The sequence below is a fragment of the Loxodonta africana genome, chromosome 19, assembly GCF_030014295.1.
Source record: "Loxodonta africana isolate mLoxAfr1 chromosome 19, mLoxAfr1.hap2, whole genome shotgun sequence".
Taxonomy (NCBI): domain Eukaryota; kingdom Metazoa; phylum Chordata; class Mammalia; order Proboscidea; family Elephantidae; genus Loxodonta; species Loxodonta africana.
In genome coordinates, this window is record NC_087360.1 from 19,372,384 (window position 1) to 19,395,124 (window position 22,741).

General features: G+C 44.2%; 1 protein-coding gene across 1 annotated transcript in view; it reads right to left on the bottom strand.

Moving 5' to 3' along the window:
• SVOP (SV2 related protein) overlaps positions 1-22,741 on the bottom strand; it is an 87,118-nt gene that overhangs the window by 13,154 nt on the left and 51,223 nt on the right. The window contains exons 8-12 of the mRNA XM_010598914.3: positions 14,581-14,644; positions 8,778-8,903; positions 6,592-6,720; positions 3,167-3,240; positions 2,288-2,364 (exon numbers count right to left, since the gene is read on the bottom strand). Coding sequence (XP_010597216.2) covers positions 2,288-2,364; positions 3,167-3,240; positions 6,592-6,720; positions 8,778-8,903; positions 14,581-14,644 — 470 coding nt within the window. The remainder of the gene's footprint in view (positions 1-2,287; positions 2,365-3,166; positions 3,241-6,591; positions 6,721-8,777; positions 8,904-14,580; positions 14,645-22,741) is intronic.

Consider the following 22,741-nt stretch of genomic DNA (forward strand, 5'->3'; position numbering starts at 1 on the left):
TGTGACTGGGACTTGCTTCTAACCAATGAGATACAGCAAAGGTGACAGTGAGCACATGATCATGTGTATGTGATCCTGTTACATAAGATTGTAATGCCTGTCTTGCTAGGACCATGTCCCACTGTCTCCCTTGATGACCATGAGAAGGCAAATGGCCATGCTGGTAGCGCCCGTGGCAAGGAACAAAGGGCTTTTAGTCCTACGACCACAAGGAACTTCATACTGCCAGAAACCACATGAGCAGGGCATTGGATTCTTCCCCAGCTGAGTCTCTAAATGAGAGCCCAGTCTTGGTTGACCCCTTGATCGAAGCCTAGCAGAGGACTCATCTAAGCTGTGCTCAGACTCCTGACCCACAGAAACCGTGAGACAATAAATGTGTGTTGTTTTAAGCTACTACATTTTGAGGAAGAGTTTTTTAATTCTCATGGAATCCAGATTTCTGGGCTTCGTGGAAGTTGAGGTGACCTACCCATGTCGTTGCCCTGAGATGATCTTTGAACCTTAACTTGGGTAAAGTGGTTTCTGAAAAGTCACCTTTAAGTAATTATCTATTACAGCCGGTTTCAACAAACAGCAATTCCAAAGGTCAGACTAGAAGCTATGATTTAAGGTCGATCAGTAATTATTTTAATTGTTATTCAAGAAAATGCTGCATGAAATCCTGCAGGACCACAAATTGTTTTATCATCTCTATTCTGGCCCTGTTTCCATGGCAATGTGTAATTACCAGCAATAAATGGGACCATAAGAATCTGTAAAAGAATTTCTTCTTTGGAACATTTTTGACTCTCTAGTTGGAAATGATGCCCTGACTTGAAAATCATGACTTCCATTGATTTCTATTATTGGCTTAATATTATTTTTGTTTTAACAGTTTGTAGTAATATTGTTATTCAGCAATAGGTAACTAATGCATGCTCATTTCTGCTCATCTCCATCACCCTTCATCCTTTATTGAAAGTAAATCAGAGTGGAACCTGGTGGCCAAATACATGATGGCAATAATACTCTCACTCTTGGTCCAGGATGAATTAATTGTGAAGGGTGAACTCTACATTGCTGTATTCCAGCCCTTCCTTTACCCCCAAAACACTGGACTGGTCTCCTAAAGATAAAGGGGTAACACCTATCTGAGTCAGTCATTTAATAAGTGAAACTCAAAGAAGGTGAGTGTACCCCAAACATGAAAAGTGCTTCCCACAGCTTCCCCGTCTCAGATGGTGGCATCTCCACGCTTCTAGTTGCTCAGGTAAAAAGCCCTGAAGGTATCCTTGACTCAGGTCTTTGTTATATTCCATAGTCAATCCATCAGTAAATCCTGTTGGCTCAACCTTCAAAATCTATTAGAACAGGATCAGCTGCTTTTCAGCACTTTTACTGCAGCCATATTGGTCTGAGCCATCCTCATCTCTCACCTGAATCACTGCAATAGACTCCCAGCTAGCCTACCTGCTTCTATACTTGCACCCCCCTCCTGCCTTTAGTCTATTGCTAACACTGCAGCCAGAGAGGTCCTCTTAAAACCTAAGTCAGATACATATTTAAAGTGCTGAAAGAAAACAACTGTTCACCAAGAATTCTATACCTGGAAAAACTTTTTAGAATGAGGGCAAAATTAAGTCACTCCCAGAAAAACAAAAGCTGAAGGAGTCTGTGATGACTAGACCTGCCCTACAAAAATGCTAATGGAATTCTTCAGCTAGAACTGAGAGAATAAAACATGTCCTGCCTAGTGCACCCTTGAAGAAGACCTGGTGGTGCAATGGTTAAGCACTCAGCGGCTAACCTAAAGGTCTGCGATTTGAATCCACCCAGCGGCTTCATAGGAGAAAGATCTAGTGATTTGCTTCCCTAAAGATTACAGCCAAGAAAACCCTATGGGACACTTCTGTCAACACAGTGTATCCTTACGGGTCGTCTCCGTCTGTCATTGTCTTTCAGCTATTTTGTTGTTGTTAGGTGCTGTCCGTGGATTGATTTTCAACTCATGGCGACTCCATGTGACAGAGTAGAACTGTCCCATAAGGATTTCTAGGCTGTAATCTTTACAGGAGCAGATCACTAGGTCTTTCTCCTGCAGAGTTGCTGGGTAGGTTCAAACCACCAACCTTTCGGTTAGCAGCCAAGGGCTTAACCGTTGCACCACCAGGGCTCCTTTGAGCTATTTTACAATTCTGCAAATCAAAGAATTCTGACAGTAATGTAAATTATTCCTGTCCATAGAAATGCAAATAGCATCTGGGGGTGGGGTGGTTTGCTGATAAAGACAGGTTGCAATACTCACTGCTGCAAATGTCTCCTGCTTGAAAAATTTCTGTGGTGAGCAACACTAATCCATAGTAAGAAAACGCATTGGAAAACCTGCCAGGAAGTAAGCAAGAAAGGTAAGGAAATGAATGAACATAGAAACGCAAATCTCCTTTTCCCCTTCCCCTTGGGAGGCACTTCTGTGTGCCAGTCTTTGGCCCTGGGCCACACTGGGCCTATGGGAGCCTTACTGGGGTTCTCGAAGCAAGTAGGCAGACTGCAGGTATGAAGCATGTCGTTGTTGCTGTCGTGTGCCATCGAGTCAATTCCGACTCATAGACACCCTACGGGACAGAATAGAACTGTCCCCATAGGGTTTCCAAGGCTGTAAATCTTTACAGAAGCGGACTGCCACATCTTCCTCCCGAGGAGCCTCTGGTGGCTTTGAACCACCAACCTTCTGGTTACCAAGTGAGCGCTTTAACCGCTTCTACTAGGGCTCTTTCCCATAAAGATTACAGCCTCCGAAACCCTGTGGGGCAGTTCTTCTCTGTCCTATAGGGCTGCTATGAGTTGGGACTGACTCCATGGCACACAACGACAACATCTTTAAGAGCCTCTTTGTAACCTGCAATTTAGGTTTTTCCTTTAAAATACAGATATAAAGTTTCCTTTAAAACTATATTTATCTGCGTAAAATGTGAGTCAAATTAAAGAAAGAGATTTTTAAAATAGCAGTACAGGGATACCTGGATAAGGCAGAAATCAGGAGAGTGAAGCCCAAACGAATGCATTTTTTTTTTTGCAAACGCACACAAATAAAAGAGCCAAGGGTTCTCTGTGTTTCACATTAAAACAAAACCCCAAACAGCGGTACCATGGAAGTGGGTAAAAGTGATCAACAAGTAGCTCTTACCATATAAACCACAGCAACAAAGTTGTCCATCTAAACTGGGGTGTGAAAAGGTCCCTTATTTTGCCTCGGTCTTCCTGTTTCAAGACAAAGACAGGTTTACTCTGCTCACCTGTAGGAGCCAGGGACAGCCAGCTGGTGGCCTGAGATTGGCAGCAGCCGCTGCTGAGAGGGAGGTTTCTTGTGGGTGGGACATGTGGGGCTCTGGAACCCAGGACTCAAATCCACAGCAGTGCAGCTGAGGAGCCTGACTCCCAAAGGATGGACCCAATGTCCCCCTCTGCTCTGGACCTGGAGCTGGGAAGCAGACTCCTCAGGCCTGAATCCCTCTGGCTTCAGACTCAGGGGCCAGTCCAGCGGTGTCCAACCATTTCACACACACACACACACACAATTAATTATTTACACACACAATTAATTATTAACAATTAATGTGCTGAAAATCGATTCACCAATTTGCCAAAAGGTTGATTCACTAAGTAACTAATGTATTTTTTCACAAAAGGAGCCCTGTTAGTGCAACAGTGAAGTGCTTGGCTGCTAACTGAAAAGTTAGTAGTTCAAACCCACCCAGTGGGAGAAAGGCCTGGAAATCTGTTTCTGTAAAGATTACACCCTAGAAAACCCTATAGGGCAGTTCAGTTCTGTCTCATGGGTTAGAATGGATTTGATGGCACCTAACGACAACTTATTTACCATATCTTTTGCTTTACAATGTCTTTTAAAAAATATGCTTAGTAAATATGAGTATCTTCTTAGATATATTTAAGGAACATATCTCTTAGCAGCATTTTGAGGAAGGCTCATTTATTTAAAAATGAAGGGAGCCTTAGTTGTGCAGTGGTTAAGTGTTCAGCCGCTAACCAAAAGGTCAGCGATTTGAACCCGCCAGCTATTCCACTGGAGAAAGATGTGGCGGTCTGCTTCCTTAAAGATGTTGTGTACCTCGGAGTTGATCCCAACTCATAGCGACCCTACAGGACAGAGAAGAACTGCCCCAAAAGGTTTCTGAGGCTGTAATCTTTACAGGAAAGAGCATTAGTAGAAGCAGTTAAAGCTCTCACTTGCTAATTGAAAGGTTGGTGGTTCAAAGCCACCAGAGGCTCCTCGGGAGAAAGATGTGGTAGTCCGGTTCTGTAAAGATTTACAGCCTTGGAAACCCTACGAGACAGTTCTGCTCTGTCCTATAAGGTCACTACGAGTCAGAATCGACTCCACAGCAATGGGTTCGGCTTTTGGTTTTACAGGTGAAAAAAAATTACTGGTCATAAGGTGGTTTAGTCTACCTGTGAGTATGAATAGGTAGACTATGAAGGCTATGAATGGTCTGCGTGAATAAAAGTGTTTTTGTAATATATTATTGAAAAGAAGATAATATTCATTAAATATGCTTACGGAATATATTTGAGAATGTCTTATTTAGTATATTTATGAATAGATTCATTAATATATAAATAGGAAGAGATTCATTACTATATTTATAGAAAGAATGTATCAGTGATTAGATGTATTAATAAATATAAATCAATGGCCTTCCAGTTGACTCTGATTCATGGCGACCACATGTGTGTCAGAGTAGAACTGTGGTCCATAGGGTTTTCAGCGGCTGATTTTTCAGAAGTAGATAGCCAGGCCTTTCTTCCGAGGTGCTTCTGGGTAGACCTGAACCTCCTGCATTTTGCTTAGCAGCTGAGTGTGTTAACCATTTGCACCACTCCAGGACTTCAGTATATACATAGAAAGAATATGTTCATATTTTCTAAATATATTTAAAAAGAATATTTTTTAAAACACATTTTTGGTAAATTGTTCCATTTGGCACATTAAGTCAGGGAAATTGGCTTTTGGAGAATTGGTCTGCTTCTGGAAAGCTCTTCTCTCCTCTTTTGCTTGTCTCAGGATTCACCACCTGCTTGGCACCTTCCTGGACCATCCTAAGAGAAGTGAGCTCTCTGCGTCTGTGAGTCTTGGTGCCCCGGGTACCCTCGCTGGTTTTCCCTGCTGCCACGGAGCAATCATGACCCACCATCGAGTAAATTGAACCCCATTGCCAGTTACCCTGGAACACCCAGAGATGGCCCAGGGCAGCAGCTCCACCCAAAGTGACGCCTACAACCAGAGCGTTCACTCTGGCAACTTTGGGACACGCTTTTGAAACTGCTGTGTGCTTTCTCCACCTAGTACATCTTCAAAAACAGATCTCTCCTGCACCCCCAAATGTTTGCGATGGTCCACTGTACTGCGCCAGCCATTTCCAAGTGTATTCAGGGTATGTTTTGTGGCCTGTACATTTGTCAGACCATGCCAAACAACTTCTCCTAGCCTGATGAAAATCCATCCAGTTCTTTTTGCATAAAATGGAAACGACCAGATATACAGTTTTATTTTTAAAACATAAGTTCCTTGTAAAGTCTGTTGTCTGCTTAAGGGTATTTGTCATGTTTCTCTTATCTGCTTGGATAATCTCTGAGGACAGGGACTGAAGCCTAAATCTGTACGCCTTCTCCCAACACACATACACACATATTCACTTACGCACGCGCACACACACGTACACTCATGTGCACGCACACACATATTTTCACAATAGTGGATCCCCTGATTGCGCTGCAAGGAGAGCAGTGCCCCATCCATTAATGAGACACAGCGTGCAGTCGGCCCCCTGGATCGGAAGCTCTCATGATGTTTTTAATGTAGTTTTATCGCACCGCCGTTGCCAATCAGTCACAGAAGCCATTCAGACGGCACTGGAGCCGAAAGGTGAAGCCAAAACAGCCCATGCTCGCGAGAGTGGTTCCAGGATTGATTAGCGGACTTGACATTTCTCCATTCAGGGGCTTTTAGGACTTGGCAGTGAGCACACACAGATTGGGGTGTCCAAATTCCTCACGCAGGTCCTGACCAACTGGTCCCCACCCATCCCATGTACACACACACCTATGCCACAGACACACACATCCCACCCCATGTGTACATGCTCACCGACGTGTGTGCTCACAGATGTATACACCCCATCTCACGTACATATGTTCAGCTACACATGTGCTCACAGATGCATATCCTCCACCCTGTGTGCACACGCTCACCATGTGTATGCTCACAGACCTGTACATCCTACTCCATGTAAACATGCTCACCTATGCACACATGGACACACAACCCACCCTGTGTACACATGTCACCCACATGTGTGTTCACACGCATGCGCACACTCCATCCTGTGTATACACACTCACCACATGTGTGCTCACAGACACACATGCCCCATCCCATGTGCATGCTCACTCATGTGTGTGCTCACAAACATGCATACTCTACCCCGTGTGCATGTGCTCACCTGACACACATCGACACACATGCCCGATGCTGCGTGCACACGCTCACCCACACACATGGACACGCATGCCCAAATCAGTCCTGGCACTGACCTGCCTGGAGATGATGAGCTTTCCCAGTGGCATGGGGGCTCCGTTTTCTGTCGCTATCCTCTTCAAGGTCGTGATGGCCTTTTCCTGGTTCCCGGACAGCACGTCATACCTTGCACTCTCAGGCAGCCACTGTGGGGACAGGAGACCCAGGAGTGCCCAGTGAGGGTGGAACAGAACACGGGTTCCAGCCACAAACTCTCATCTGTACGTGTTGACAAGACTGGGGGCTCTGGAGCCAGGGGCCTGACTTCGAATCCCAGCTCTACCATCTATTGTATCAGGTGTGTGACCTAATGGTGGCTCAGTGGTTAAGAGCTCAGCTGCTAACCAAAAGGTTGGCAGTTTGAATCTACCTGCCGCTCCTTGGAAACCCTACGGGGCAGTCCTACTCTGTCCTATAGGGTCGGTACGAGTTGGAATCGACTCGATGGCAACGGGTTTGGTTTTTTTTTTTGGGGGGGGGGTGTGACCTTGAGTAATTACTTGACCTCTCTGTGCCTCCATTTCCCCAACCATAAAATGGGGATAATAATAGATTCTACTTCTAAGGTTGCTGAGAGGATTAAATGAGACAATCTAGGCAAGGTGTTTAGCACAGTATCTGGCATGGGTTAGATGGTAGCTCATAACAATAACACTTTGTCACTGCTATTTTTTTTTATTATTATTACTACTGCTTGGAGCCACTTTCAGAGTCCCAGGAAGGGAGGAATTAAATTAAGACTGCCACTCCCACCATCATCAGAAACCTCACCCTCATCTCTCAGGAAACTATCCCCCACCTGTGTGTCTTGCATCATCTTGCAAACTCAGCCCAGGAAAACAGGCCTAATGGAGCCCCAACCCTAAGTGAGCAGAAAAATACATTTCTGTAAAAACGAAGCACCAGCTATCTGTGAAACTGCGGGCTTAGTGGAGTAGTAGAAAGAACATCTGATTCAAATTATAGTTCTGGCTCTAATTTGCTGTGTGCCCTTGGGCAAATCAATCCATCTCTCTGGGCCTCCGTTTTCTCATCAGTAAAACAAGGAGGTAGCACAGATTGTGAACATCCACTAAAATTCTTGCTTCCCCTTTCATAGTTTAGAGTTGTCCTGGGAAATGGCTGCCCAAGGAAGGACTACATTTCCCGGTCTTCCTTGCAGAAGATGAGGCCATGCGATTTGTTCTCACCAACAGCATATGGGCAGAATATTCCTGGCTAAGGTATTTAAGAGATGAGTATGCCGTTACCACCTGCCCTTCCTCAGTCTGATGTTTGCATGCAGAAGACTCCAAAGACCTAGAGGATGGCAGAGTCACAAGCTGGAAGGAACCTGGGCCAAGAATCACACCTGCCAGCCAGCAGCACCCATCTGGACTATTATGTGTGTGAGAAATAAACTCCTACTGTGTTAAGTTACTGGATTTGTAGGCTTTATTTGTTATAGCTGGTGTCATCCTAATACTATTTTAAGCATCCTAGGGTTAATCACAGTCCTACCTCAAATGGTGATTAGGAATATATATGATAATGCATGTAAAGAGCCTAGCACAGAGCCTGCGACGTAGCTAGGGTCAGGAATTATTATATTACTGTCATTACCAGGGATTATTGTAGTATTTACCACAGAGGAGACCCAACCATTTAAGGCTTATTTTGGAGCCCCAGTGGCCATAAAACGTTTCGGATGTGGTGTATGCATGAAATGATAACTGTGTGAGGTGATATTGTTAGGGGGTGTGTTTTGCGTAGAGCTGAGATGGGGGGATCATTTGAGCTCCTGGAACCAGCCCTACCTGAAGCCACTTTTTTGACTTTCTCTAATAGGCCTATTCCTCTCTTTTGCGCAAGCCAGTTTGAATTAGGTTTCTGTCACAACATAAGAGTCCCAACTAATCAAATACAGTCACCTTAAGTGTAGATCACGTAGAGGTAGGAGCCCAGGCATCCTCCACTCCCAGCTATCTCAGAGAACATCCAGCAGTATCAGTTAGGAGGAAACACAACACCCAATACTGAGCTTACCCCAGGTCCTGTTCCCTTGTCTCACCTGACATAAAAAAAGAATCTTCAAAGGTGGCTTTGGTACCCTCCTTCACCCCTTCGATACTATGAAAGGGGAAGCAAGAATGTTAGTGGTACCAAGATAGTGGAGACCAAGGGGCCAGGGAGCAAAGGCTGAGATCTCTTAAAGGATACCTACAAAACACAGGATGGCAAAGAGGAAGAGTGGAACAGCCGAGAGGATGAGCAGCCAACGCCAGCCCAGGGTGGGCATCACGAATATAGCCAGGATCACCTCGAACACTGTCCCAATGGCCCAGAAGACCTGGCATGGGAGAATCAGGGTCAGTGGCAGGGAAGCACGGTCAACACATGTGAACACAGTTACACACTTAGAGGATCACTGAAAACAAGGGCATCTGAATGCTTAGCTCTTGGGTCATTAGGATCAGGGAGGTTAGAATGGCTACCACTTTTCCTGTGGTCCACGTGGTTAGACTAAGGCCGCCATATTGTCCATCTTCTGAGGGTACCATTCATACTGTATAATATTTGTATGGTGCCCCTGGAGTTGTGCAATGTGGCAGCTCTGGTTAAGAAGATTAACATGATCAATACCATATGAGGCCCATATGGTAGTGAACACATGGGTTTTTGTCTGTTGACATCCATCTCCTTCACCCAACAGTGCCCAGTATTCTTTATCAGAATTGCCTCTTCTCTGTGGAGATGAAAATCTCTGTTTGCCTCTCTGGAGTCACTAGCCACCCTTTTTCACCTTGCTGTCTGTGTGGATGGCATCGACAGGCTGCCTTGCCCTCTGGCTTCCCCTTGGGTCTAGGCAATGGGGAGATCTACAGGAGATGGGAGGGAGGGAAGAAGGAGAGAGAGGTTGGGGTATTTATTGCCCTGGCTTCCTCCCAGTGGGGTAGTCATGGGCTGGCTGCAGTCTTCAGCCGAAGGTCATAGCTCCTGTCAGGTGGCCTTTACCACACAACTCTCTTTTGGGCTGCTAATTACTCCCTTTTTTGCCCCTTTGGAGTCCCTGGCTGGTGCAAACAGTTAATGTGCTTAGCTAATAACTGAAAGGTTGGCTGTTTGAGTCCACCCAGAGGTGCCTTGGAAGAAAACCCCGGCAATCTACTTCTGAAGAATCAGCCAATAAAAACTCTATGGAGCACAGTTCTATCCTGACACACATGGGATCACCACGAGTTAGAATCGACTCAACAGCAATTGGTGGGTTTTTTTTTTTTTTTTTTGCTTCTTCAGGCCTACCATGGTGACACCCCTGAGGGGACTTTATAAATAGTTCCTTTATTAAACCTTCCTCCTCAGTTCTGGAAGACCCCAAATCCTCTTTTGATTAAATCAACCTCCCTAAATCCCCTTTTGATTAAATTAACCACAGTCTGGTTCTGTTGCTGACAACCAGGGGCAATAGTCAAAATGTCTACCAACTGGTACAGCAAGAGCACTGACCCGTGAGAATGATGGAGGCCAGCCATAGTGTGCGAGTCTTGGAGCTGCCTCTGCCCCACCCTCATGGTGCCAAGAGTGAACTCTTTTGTTGGTGGATTATGGGGAGTTCTAGGGGATCCTAAGAGGGACAGGGTATCAGGCAACAAGGGCAGTTAAGGTTTATGATCCGCTGGCATCGACACACTTCAATATTTAAAACAACTGATTCGTCCATCCTAGTGTGGACCAGCTGACTTTGAGCCCTAATTGGCTCAGGAATGGATAAAGTCAGGATGGTTAACTTGGCCTGTGGGGTTAACGTGGGCAGTATTTTCAGCATGGTCACAGTGATTATCACTGTGGATATCTGTGTCTATTGTTGCTAGGTGCCGTTCTGACTCATAGTAACACCATGTATAACAGAACAAAACATTGCCCAGACCTGTGCCATCCTTACAATCATGGCTGTGTTTGAGCCCATTGTTACAGCCACTGTGTCAATCCACCTTGCTGAGGGTCTTACTTTTTTTGAGTGATCCTCTGCTTTACCAAGCAGTGTCTAGCAAGAGTAAGTAGCTATTCTGCCACTGCCTGGTGGAGGGGGCCGTTGGGCAGCCCCCAAGATCATTCAGATCATGCTTGGAAAATGGGTCACATGATCCTGGCAGAATGGGGGCTTGAGAGGGACTGGTTAGACCAAAAGTGTTTTAAGGCAGGACTACAGACCACTATATTGAACGATGTCGGAAGTATCAAAACAAGATGGAAGGAATACACAGAGTTGCTGTACCAAATAGAATTGGTCGATGTTCAACCATTTCAGGAGGTAGCATATGATCAGGAACTGATGGTACTGAAGGAAGAAGCCCAAGCTGCGCTGAAGGCACTGGCGAAAGACAAGGCTCCAAGAATTGACAGAACACCAACTGAGATGTTTCAACAAACGGATACAGCACTGGAAGCGCTCACTCGTCTCTGCCAAGAAATTTGGAAGCCAGCTACCTGGCTCACAGACTGGAAGAGATCCCCATTTGGGCCCATTTCAAAGAAAGGTGATCCAACAGAATATGGAAATTATTGAACAATATCATTAATATCACATGCAAGGAAAATTTTGCTGAAGATAACTCAAAAGCAGTTGTACAGCCTCCATGTACAACTGTACAGAGCAGACCATGTCCCATCTGCCTCAAGTCCAGAACACAGCTGTGCCCAGTCACCTCAACGTCACTTCTGTTGATCCCTATGGCAGACACCTATTGCTGAACTCGGGCTCTGCTGTCACCTGAGCTGCTATGGCTTCTTCTACAGCTGCCACTTCCGCTGCTGTGGAAGGGTCAGGAGCCCCCTGTGCTGCGCTGCAGCTTGGCTCCCACAGTTGAAGAGGGCTACAGTTAGGGGCCAGAGAGTGAGCTGTCTCACCAGCAGCTGCACAGAACTCTCTCTGCGTGACATGGCCTAGTATGAGCAGGAAGGGGAGCGGTATGTGTGGTACTCAGCCTTTTAAAGACTGGAGATGATAGCGGGGTGGGTGTGGTTAAGATTCTATTTCCTTCTCTGGAAAGAGACCCATGCTTCACAGAGGAGGCTAGAGCCATCTGTTGGTTGTCCGGACAGTCTCCAAAAGGCGTAGTTATAGTCTTAAATATTTCTTCAGCTTAAGCCAGCAGTTCATTTGACCTGTTGAGTTCTTTGTGTGTGACTCCAACCAACTTGTTCCTTCTGGGAGAATAATAACATACTTAGTTTGTTAGTGAGAATATCGTTCTTTAATGGGGTGTGAGCAGATCTGGGTTTCAGACCAGTAGATAAGGGAGCTGACATTTGTTGAGTGCCCTCTGTACAGGAAACCTTGGTGGTGTGGTGGTTAAAATCTACAGCTGCTGCCCAAAAGGTCGGCAGTTCGAATCTACCAGGCAGTCCTTGGAAACCCTATGGGGCAGCTCTACTCTGTGCTATAACCAAAGTAACCACTGCTGTTGAGTCGATTCTGACTCATAGCGACCCTATGGGACAGAGTGGAAACCCTGGTGGCATAGTGCTTAAGCACTACGGTTGCTAACCAAGAGGTCAGCAGTTCAAATCTGCCAGGCATTGCTTGGAAACTCTATGGGGCAGTTCTACTCTGTCCCACAGGGTCACTATAAGTCGGAATTGACTCAACGGCAATGCGTTTGGTTTTCTCAGTGTACATTGTATCATTTAATCAACACAATAAGCCTCAAAGTGTCTTATTCCTCTCTTACAGGTGAGAGAAGTAAGGCTCCTAGATGTAAAGTATCTTGCCCAAAGTCTTCGGTAATCAAGAAGTAGAGTCAAGATTCAAACTCAGGTCTGGCTGATTCCAGAACCCGTTCTCTTCCCACTGGAAAAATCATTGTGGTTCAGGAGTCAGTACGGAAGGGAGAATTTTAACTTTAGACTTCCAGTTTGCTAATAAAATTGCTTCTTGGCTCATTAGCCTTTGTCAAAGGAATCTATTCTTATATCATATGTCTACAAGCCAAAGAAAGTCCAAAAAAGTTTAGGTTGTTTAGTTCTAAGACGCTTGTTTGAAAGCTGCCTTTAGACGCCTCTGTCCCGTGGAAGTCCTTTCTTTATTGGTAATCCAGACTCCCTTGTTCCACACGTGCCTTGCTTTGTGGCCTATGATGATACCACTTAGAGCCTGGAGTTTTCCATTTCTTCCAGCAAGTTTTGTTTTGTTTTTTGTTTAAGAGAGGAGTATGTAAGGAATTACATAAACTGGTAATCTTCTGATGTGTATAAAATCCCACTTGTGGTGACCCTGAAAATTTCATTTTTCCTACTTCAGGAAATGCATACCAAAGATGTTGGAAGGTCAAGGATAATGAGGAGTATTAACCCACCCAAAGAGATTGATAAATAAATCTCTTCATCTGAGTGAAGAAAAAAAAAAATCTGTTGCAGCAGTACATTGATAAGGAACTGTTAGAAAGTCAAGCCAGATTCAGAAGAGGACCTGGAACCAGGGATATCATTGTTGATGTCAGATGGATCCTGGCTGAAAGCAGAGAATACCAGAAAGATGTTTACCTGTGTTTTATTGAGTATGCAAAGGCATTTGACTGGGTGAATTATAACAAATTATGGATAACGTTGCAAAGAATGGGAATTCCAGAACACTTAATTGTGCTCATGAGGAACCTGTACTTAGACCAAGAGGCTGTTGTTCAAACAGAACAAAGAGATACTGCGTGGTTTAAAATCAGGGAAGATGTGCATCTGGGTTGCATCCCTTCACCATACTTATTCAATCCGTATGCTGAGCAAATAATCTGAGAAGCTGGACTATATGAAGAAGAACGTCGCATCAGGATTAAAGGAAGACTCATTAACAGCTTGCAATATACAGGTGACACAACCTTCCTTGCTGAAAGTGAGGAAGACTTGAAGCACTTACTGATGATCAAAGACCACAGCCTTCAGTATGGATTGCACCTCAACATACGGATAACAAAAATCCTCACAACTGGAACAATAAGCAACGTCATGATAAAAAGAGAAAAGATTGAAGTTATCAAGGATTTCATTTTACTTGGATCCACAATCAACACCCATGGTAGCAGCAGTCAAGAAATCAAATGATGTATTGCATTGAGCAAATCTGCTGCAAAAGACCTTTTTAAAGTATTAAAAAGCAAAGATATTACTTTGACGACTAAAGGTGTGCCTGACCCAAGCCATGATATTTTCAATCACCTCATATGTATGTGAAAGCTGGACAGTGAATAAAGAAGACTGAAGAAGAATTGATGCCTTTGAATTATGGTGTTGGCAAAGAATATTGAATATACTATGGACTGCCAGAAGAATGAACAAGTCTGTCTTAGAAGTACAGCCAGAATGCTCCTTAGAATGTCTCATGTACTTTGGACATGTTATCAGGAGGAACCAGTCCCTAGAGAAGGACATCATTCTTGGTAGAAGTCGAGGCTCAGCGAAAAAAGAGGAAGACCCTCAATGAGATGATTGACACAGTAGTTGCAGCAATGGGCTCAATGCATAGCAACGATCCCGGGGATGGGGCAGGACAGGTCAGTGTTTCATTCTGTTGTACATAGGGTCGCTATGAGTCGGAACTGACCCAATGGCAGCTAACTACAACACAGGCCACAGAGGTGGCCAAGAGTGGAACTCTCACACAGACAGAGACCAGTCTGGGTAGAAACGGGTGAAGAGCAATGATGTGGGCACAGACAGGGGCTTGGTACACTCAGCTACACTGGTCAGCACCAAGTCTCAGATAAAAGCCATTTCCAGTTCAAGAGGAACGTACCACCCACCTACCATTATTTTTTAAAAGGGAGATGGTAGATTGAATTTCTTTGTCAACTGAGGAATTTTTTCATATTGCAAAATAGCCATGTCAGAGTAGATATATCTGATCCACCGAAGTCTTTGCACACTGTTATATTTTCCTTAACTCCTTTTTCCTTCTCCCTAAGAACCTCCTTACTGTTGAGACTCTCCCATCAGAGACTCAGTATTCTCTAGAGATTCAGGCCCATCCTTCTTACCTCAATCAGCAAAATGCATTTCGCTCTGGCTTTCATGGGAAGGAACTCAGCATACAGCGTCACCCTGAGGAAGCAAAGAGAAAGAGCATTAAGGGCAGGACTGGATAGGAAGTTTGCTCCCATTTCCTGAATTTCTAGACCAACATTCCTCCAAGTGTGGTCTGTGGACCACTTACATCAGAATTTCCTGGGACAATGGCAGATCCCTAAGCCCCAGACAGACTCTCAGAGGTGGGGCCCTGAAATCTGCATTTTTAACTAACTCCCCAAATGATTCTCATATTTGATACCTGCTGCCATCGAGCCCTATCCACAACCCAGTAAATCCAGGGGAAAATATAGTGATTGAATCATGGGCAGCTTCCACCCAGAAAGTTCCCCAGGTTTCCCTCTCTCTCATGTCGCTAGTAATCTTAAAAAGCCATTCATTCTGTAGGATACCCCTCACCCTGAGTCCATCTGATGTTTCCTTGTCTCTAGACTCAGGTCGTGTTTTCTTGGCAGGAATATCACAGAAATGATCCCCAGTTCTTTGGTGGCACGGGATGCCACCCCTCCCATCGCCAGCAATAAGTGACTTTCATCCCCTGATCAAGTTGATGTCTGACAGATTTTTCCCCCTGAGATTATCGTATTTTCCATTTTTGATTAATGAGTATTTTACGGAGAAATATTCAGAGCTTATGCCAATATCCTGTTCTCCATAGAACGTCTGTCACCAGCTTTAGCACTCATTAACTATTTCTGCCTGAATCAACCACCAGTCCGGTGGTAATCAAATGATATTTTTTATTTCCATCATTCCTTCTACATTTATTAGCTAACATTCTACTGTAAGGAAGAACATTCCATTCTCCTATTTATTTATTCAGTATGGACTTACAGATTTTTATTTTATTTAATAGGTTGTGACTCATTACAACCAGTATTAATTGATGCTCAGACTGTACAAGATCTGGCCAGGGGGAGCCCCTTTGAGCTAATCCTTGTATCTTTTTGACATGTCCCCACCATTCTTCCAGCTCTTCCTTACCTTCTGGCACAACAAGATGTCCAGACTCATTCCTTTCTCCAAACCTGGAGCCACCCATTTTTCTAAGGAGCCCTGGTTCCTTTTGGTGGAGGATGGTATTTAGAAACCAAGATCTGGATGCTAGGTGTGCTCATTGCTACTGGGGCATCTTTGCTTCTAGGCTCTTTCAGTGGACAGACCTAAGATCTCTCTCTTTCTCTCTCTCTGTTTGAACCCCTAGCTGAGATCATACTCAATACAAAATTTTGAATCCTATTTTTCATTTCATTTATAAATAAGCATATTTCTTTTATTCTGTAGGATACCCCTCACCCTGAGTCCATCTGATGCTTCCTTGTCCCCAGACTTGGGTCATGTTTTCTTGGCAGGAATATCACGGAAATGACGTTTCTATCATATATATTCCATCGTATACATGAACCATGATTTCCTTAATGATATCCACATTTTACTGAGCATCTACTATGTGCCAAACACTGCTCTAGATATTTTACATGGATTATTTCATACATCCAAGAGAATAGCAGTTGCAAAAGATTATACTGGTTATCTTGGATAACTTCTTTGCAATTTTACCCAATTTTCCAAATGGTATGTTTATATTACTTAAAAAAAAAAACAATAATAATAACAAAATAAGAAGCGTGTTTACCTTTACCCCACTAAACTAAGGTCAAATAACTAACTGTGCAACATGCAGACTAGTATATTCTAATGGCAGAGTTACTCTTGTTCTTAGCTGTCAAGGATTTGTTTTTTAAATAAACCTAGAGCAAGCAGAGGGAGGCTCTGTGCACAGTAGTTAAGCACTTGGCTGCTAACCAAAAAGTTGGAGGTTCAAACCCACTAGCCACTCCACGGGAGAAAGATGTGGCAATCTGCTTCCAGAAAGATTACAGTCTTGGAAACTCAGTGGGGGCAGTTCTACTCCATCCTATAGGGTCACTGGGAGCCAGAATTGACTCAACAGCAACAGGTTTGGTGTTGTGTGCATGTTTTTTTTTTAATAGCATGCAGTCTTTTTATTTTTTTCTGTCTTAGTCATTTAGTGCTGCTATAACAGAAATACCACAAGTGGGTGACTTTAACAAAGAGAAATTTATTCTCTTACAGTCTAGGAGGCTAGAAGTCGTTAGTTCAGGACGCCACCTCCAGGGGAAGGCTTTCTCTCTCTGTCGGCTCTAGGGGAAGGTCTTTGTCATCAATCTTCCCCTGGTCTAGGAGCTTCTCGGTGTAGGGACCTCAGGTCCAAAGGACAGGCTATTTTTCTGGCTCTTATTTCTTGGTGCCATGAGGTCCCCATGTCTCTCTGTTCGCTTCTCTCTTTTATTCCTCAAAAGAGATTGACTTAATACGCAACTTAATCTTGTAGGTTGAGTCCTGCCTCGTTAACATAACTGCCTCTAATCTTGCCTCATTAACATCCTAGAAGTAGGATTTATAACACATAGGATAATCACATCAGATGACAAAATGATAGACAATCATACTGGGAATTATGGCCTACGCAAGATGACAGATATTTTGGAGGGGGGCACAATTCAATCCATCGCAATTCACCCTTTGGCCCCCCAAAATTCATGTCCTCACCACATGTAAAACATTCACCCCATCATATCAGAGCAAAAGTCTTAAATCCACTCCAAGTCCAAAATCCAAAAATTCCTCTTCATCTGTGAAATCTAAAATACAAGTTACCTGCTTCTAAAGTACAAAGGCAGAACAGGCTCGAAGTAGACATTTCCATCACAAATAGGAGAAATTGGAGGGAAAGATGGGATAACAGGCACCAAGCAAGTCAGCAGAACATATTACATTAGTATTCAAGGCTTGAAAATAATCTATTCTCTGATACCATTTACATAACAGCCACGCTGTCCAAACTCTAGGTGTTGGCCACACTCTCCAGATTCTGAGTGGAGGCCCCTCAGCCCTGGGCTTCAACTCCACCTTCCAGGCCCACTGGAATGGCAACTCTGCTCCCTCAGACTTGGACAACCCCATTCTTCTAGTCCATCTGAGTGGCAACTTCACCCTTTGAGACTGAGACCGCTCTGCTTCCTACGTTCCTTGGCCCCTCAGTCCCTCGGGCCTCACCGACTATGTCTGCCCTGCTTGGGCAAATGTTCCAAAGCTCTTTATCTCCACTGATAAGTGCTTGGAGACACTGCACTCCACCAGTAAACTTCGGCCAGAAGGCACTCAGCTCTCTTACTCCTAGCTCCACTGATAAGTGCCTGAAGACACCCCGCTCCGCCAGGACCCTGCTCCGCCAGGAAGCCTCCTTTGCAAAGGCACTCAGCTCTTGCTCCATCAGTGGGCTCCAGTGCTGTCTCAAGCTATTCTCCTGGCTCAGGTTTCCTGGTGGTATAAGGTGCCCCTGTCTCCCTGCTCACTTCTCCCTTTTATATCTCAACAGGGATTGGTTTAAGACACAACCTCATCTTGTAGATTGACTCCTGCCTCGTTAACATAATTGCCTCTAATCCTGCCTCATTAACATCATAGAGGTTAAGATTTTCAACACATAGGAAAATCACATCAGATGACAAAATGGTGGACAATCACACAATACTGGGAATCATGGCCTAGCCAAGTTGATAGATATTTTAGTGGGATCTCATACCATCAAGTAAGTAGTGCTAGGACCAGAGTTTGTCCCTTGGACCCAGGGACCCTGTGCTGAGAACCTCCTAGTCCAGGGGAAGATTGATGACAAGGACATTCCTCCAGAGCCATTAGAGAGAGAAAGCCTTCCCCTGGGGATGAAGCCTTGAATTTGAACTTCTAGCCTACTAGACTGTGAGAAAATAAACTTCTCTTTGTTAAAGTCACCCACTTGTGGCATTTCTGTTATAGCAGCACTAGATAACTATCTTCCCTTTTTTTCTCACTTAGTTTTAGAAGTAGTACATCAATGTATTACATTGTAAAAAATACTTTAGCAATAAATAAATACACAGAGTATATGATGATCCTTTCTCTTTCCTATGACACCTACTTCCATTCCCCTTCCCCGAAGCTATAATTAATAGCAGTTTGCTTTGCAAACTTCCAACCCCTTCTTTATGTATGTAAATAAGTAAGTAAATAGGTTAGTAAGTAGATAAATAAATAAATTTAGGCAACCTGAATGATTGATTGATTTCTCTTCCTTCCTTTCCTTTCCCTCCCTCTTCCCTCCCTCCCTTCCCCTCTCTTCCCTCTTCCCTTTCTCCCTTCCCTCCTCCATCCCTCCCTTCCCTCTTCTCTCCCTCTCTTCTCTCTTCCCTCCCTCCCTTCCCTCTTTCCTCTGTTCTTCCCTCCCTTCCTTACTTCTTCCCTCCCTTCCTTCCTTCTTTCTCATAACACAGCAGATGCTGCCAGCGTTCCACCCACAAAAATACCCCCATTCTTACCACTTCGATGCATGCCAGCCCAACTTCCAGTTGCCAGACCTGCAACTCTTTCCCCAAGGGCTTTCTCTGGTCACCAAAGCTTGCTTTGCCAACCTTTGTGGCAGGCCAGAAGTACAAAGGATTAAAACTTCCCAGAAACAGCCCTCAACAAATGACAGTTTCCTCATCTTTTGGGTCAATTTGGAGACAGGTGCTACAGAGTCTCCCAGAGCAATCTCCTTGCTCTTGAATCTTTGTGTCAGGATCTGCTTCCAGTAAGACGGTTTGGAAAATCTTTCCATATTAGTACACATAGATCTACCACATTATTTTAACAGCCGCAGAGTCTTCCTCATTGTGGCTGTACCATCCTTTATTTACCTACCCTCTGTTGATTAATACTTAAGTTGTTTTCAATTTCTGGAGTCCTTGGGTGTTGCAAATGGTTTAACGTACTTGGCTGCTAACCAAGAGGTTGGAGGTTTGAGTCCATCCCGAGGTGTCTCCAGAAGCAAAGCCTGGAGATCTACTTCCGAAAAATTAGCCACTAAAAAGCTAACGGAGCACAGTTCTACTAACACACATGGGGTCACCATGAGTCAGAGTCAACCCGAAGGTAACTGGTTTTTTCAATTTCTTGTTTTTGCAACCCATGCCACAACAAACACCTTTTCCTGTAATTCCTGTGCTCCATATTCAGCCATTGTTTACAGCAGTTCATTATGAAAATGAGCTTCTTGATCTTCCTCCAAAGTATTGTGATTATTACAATCACACTGAAGAATGAAAGAATGAGCAACAAAATTAGCAAGGCCGAAGAGGCAGCTGACGCTGGCATAAATAAATTCCCGCTGCAAAGAACCGCGTTTACAGCGCTTGGCAATTAGAGATCTGACCTTTGGGTCACATGCTTGGAAAGAAATGACCTGGGATCTCCATTTGGCATTTCTGCTTGGTCTTTGGAGGGGCCAGCAATGCCAAGGACAGGTTTATGAGCAAGTTCACCCTAGACACAAATCTGGAGCACTTTCTGAAGCAGGTTTCAAGGCACAGCAGGTGGGCAGCGACCTGAGGTATTAATCTATAAGGGCAACATAAGGTGGGTGCCAGCTAATTAAGGTTCCCAGCTCAGCTTTTTACAGGACTAAAGTACACAGAGAGCCCTGGTGGCACAGTGGTTAAGAATTCAGGCTGCTAACTAACTAAAAGGTCAGCAGTTCAAATCCACCAGCTGTTCCTTGGAAACCCTATGGGGCGATTTGGGTTTTTTTTTTTTTTTTAGTGTTGCTACGGGTCAGAATTGACCTGACGGTGTTGGGTTTGGTTTTGGTTGGTAGTACACAGCACCCTCTACTGGAAAATAAAAAATAAAAAGCACCCGCCCAGAGCCAGCTTGCATCTTGAGTATTTTCGTGATGCAATTAGAGATGACTGTCACTTTTTGTGCTTATTTGCATTTTCTAAATTTTCTAAAGTGCAAATACATTGTTTGTAATGATAAAAATAAATGTAACGTTAACTGCCTTAGGTTAACTAAAGTCGGTTATTTTTTGATGCCCCTCAATAGGCATACAATTACGTGGCATCCTCCTAAACGTGGTTCCTCTTTCCTGCCTGAAAGGGAATTGAACATGTTCAGACCCACAAGCTCATATCCACCTTCCCAAAATCGTCACTAAATAAGTACCAGGGACTCAGCGAGCATTCACGATTTACCAGGGCCTCATGGAGCCCCTGGGTGGTGTAAATCGTCAACGTGTTGCTTAACCAAAAGGCTGGAGGTTCAAGCCCACCCAGAGGTATCTTGGAAGAGGGCCTGGCAATCTACTTCTGAAAAAGCAGCCATGGAGCACAGCTCTACTCTGACACACGGGGGGTCATCATGAGTCAGAGTGGATTCCACGGGAACTGGTTTCTGAATATATATGCTCAGAACCCTTTCAGCAATGTTTACTCAACATGGTAAGAACTTTGGCTTCAGACAGACCTGGATTCGAACCCAGTTTTTCCATGTGGTAGATTGGTTTGCGAAAATGGCCTCAAGTGCCCCTCCCCCCATCCACCTGCACATCTATGCTCTATTGCAATGTGACTTGAATCTAGGATGGCTTTGTGATTTGCTTTGACCAACAGAATGTAGCAGAAATGATGTGTCAGTTTCAAGCCTAGGCCTCAAGAGGCCTTGTAGCTTCTGCTTGCTCTCTTGGAGCCCTGCCCAGGTGCTATGTGAGCAAGCCCGAGCTAGCCTGCTGGAGCATAACAGGCATGTAGAGCAGAGATGAGTCAGCTGCGGCCATGCTTAACCAGCCAGCCCTCGGTTAAGTCAGCAGTTGATTGAAGCCACTTGAGTGAGCCCTGCCAAGACCAGAAGAACCACCAAACCACTATACTGCAGAACCATGAGTGAAATAAATGGTTGCTGTTTTAAGCCATAAATGTTGGCGTAGTTTGTTACAAAGCAAAAGCTAACCTACACACCACTTAGGGAGTCCCTGGGTGGCACAAACAGTTAAGTGCTCAACTACTAGTTGGAGGCTCAGACCCCTCAGAGGTGTCTCGGAAGACAGCCCTGGCAATCTGCTTCCAAAAGGTCACAGTTTGAAAACCCTATGGAGCAGTTCTACTCTGCACATGTGGGGTCGCCATGAATTGGAATCGACTCAATAGCAACTAACAACAACACACACTGCTTAATAGCTGTTTGACCTCAAGCAACTCACTTTATGAGCGCAGGGCCTCAGTCTTCTCAACTGTATAATGGGCATAATAAGGTTGCTGAATGGACAAAACGAGGTATCGAGAGGAGAGCACTTACATAATGCCTAGGACTTGGTAAGCTTGGTAAGCTGATATTACTATTGTTATTATCATCCTCACTATTAATGTTATTATTGCCATTATCACCAAGGACCAATGTGAATATCTACTCTGGGGGAAGGAAGAAAGTAAAGAAGAAAGAGAGGGAGAAATGGAAGGACACAGAAAGGCACAGAGCAATTCAGAGGGCTAGGCTTCTTATTAATAATTTGTATTTATATTAAAAATCCAGAATCTACCATAAGGACTTTCGGTTGCCAAGCCTTTAAAAATTATACAGCTAAATCTTACTCATTTGGTCTCGTGAGGTTGTGCAATTGGGTAAAGCTGTGCTAAATTAATGGAAAGTCTTAATTACATTTAATTACATCAGAAAATATCTTCAACTAAATGTTTCCAAATAATGAGCTGAGGGGAGCCATTTTGTAACTAGATAAGAACATCGTTGAAGGTATAATTATTTTTATCTAAACGGTTATAGTGCAGAGAAACTCCTGTCTCTCTTGGGTGGTTAAATATTTCTTTTGTAACTTTGTTCATAGTTTTTACTTGTCCTCTTCAGAGATAAAAGAACCATATAGTGGAGTGGTTAAAGAGAATATGTTTGGAGGATCATCATAAAAAAAACCGTTGCCATCGAGTCGATTCTGACTCATAGCAACCCTATAGGACAGAGTAGAACTGCCCCACAGAGCTTCCGAGGAGCGCCTGGTGGATTCAAACTGCTGACTTTTTGGTTAGCAGCCATAGCATTTAACCGCTATGCCACCAGGGTTTCCTTGGAGGATCAAGGCACCTTTAAATCCCAGCTCTGCCATTTATAGCTGCGTGAGCCTGAGCACGTTCCTTAACTTCTGTAAAGCCCCAGCTTTCTTACCTGTAAATGGAGATGATAATACCTGTATCTCAAGGTTTTGAGAGTTTTTAAATGGTC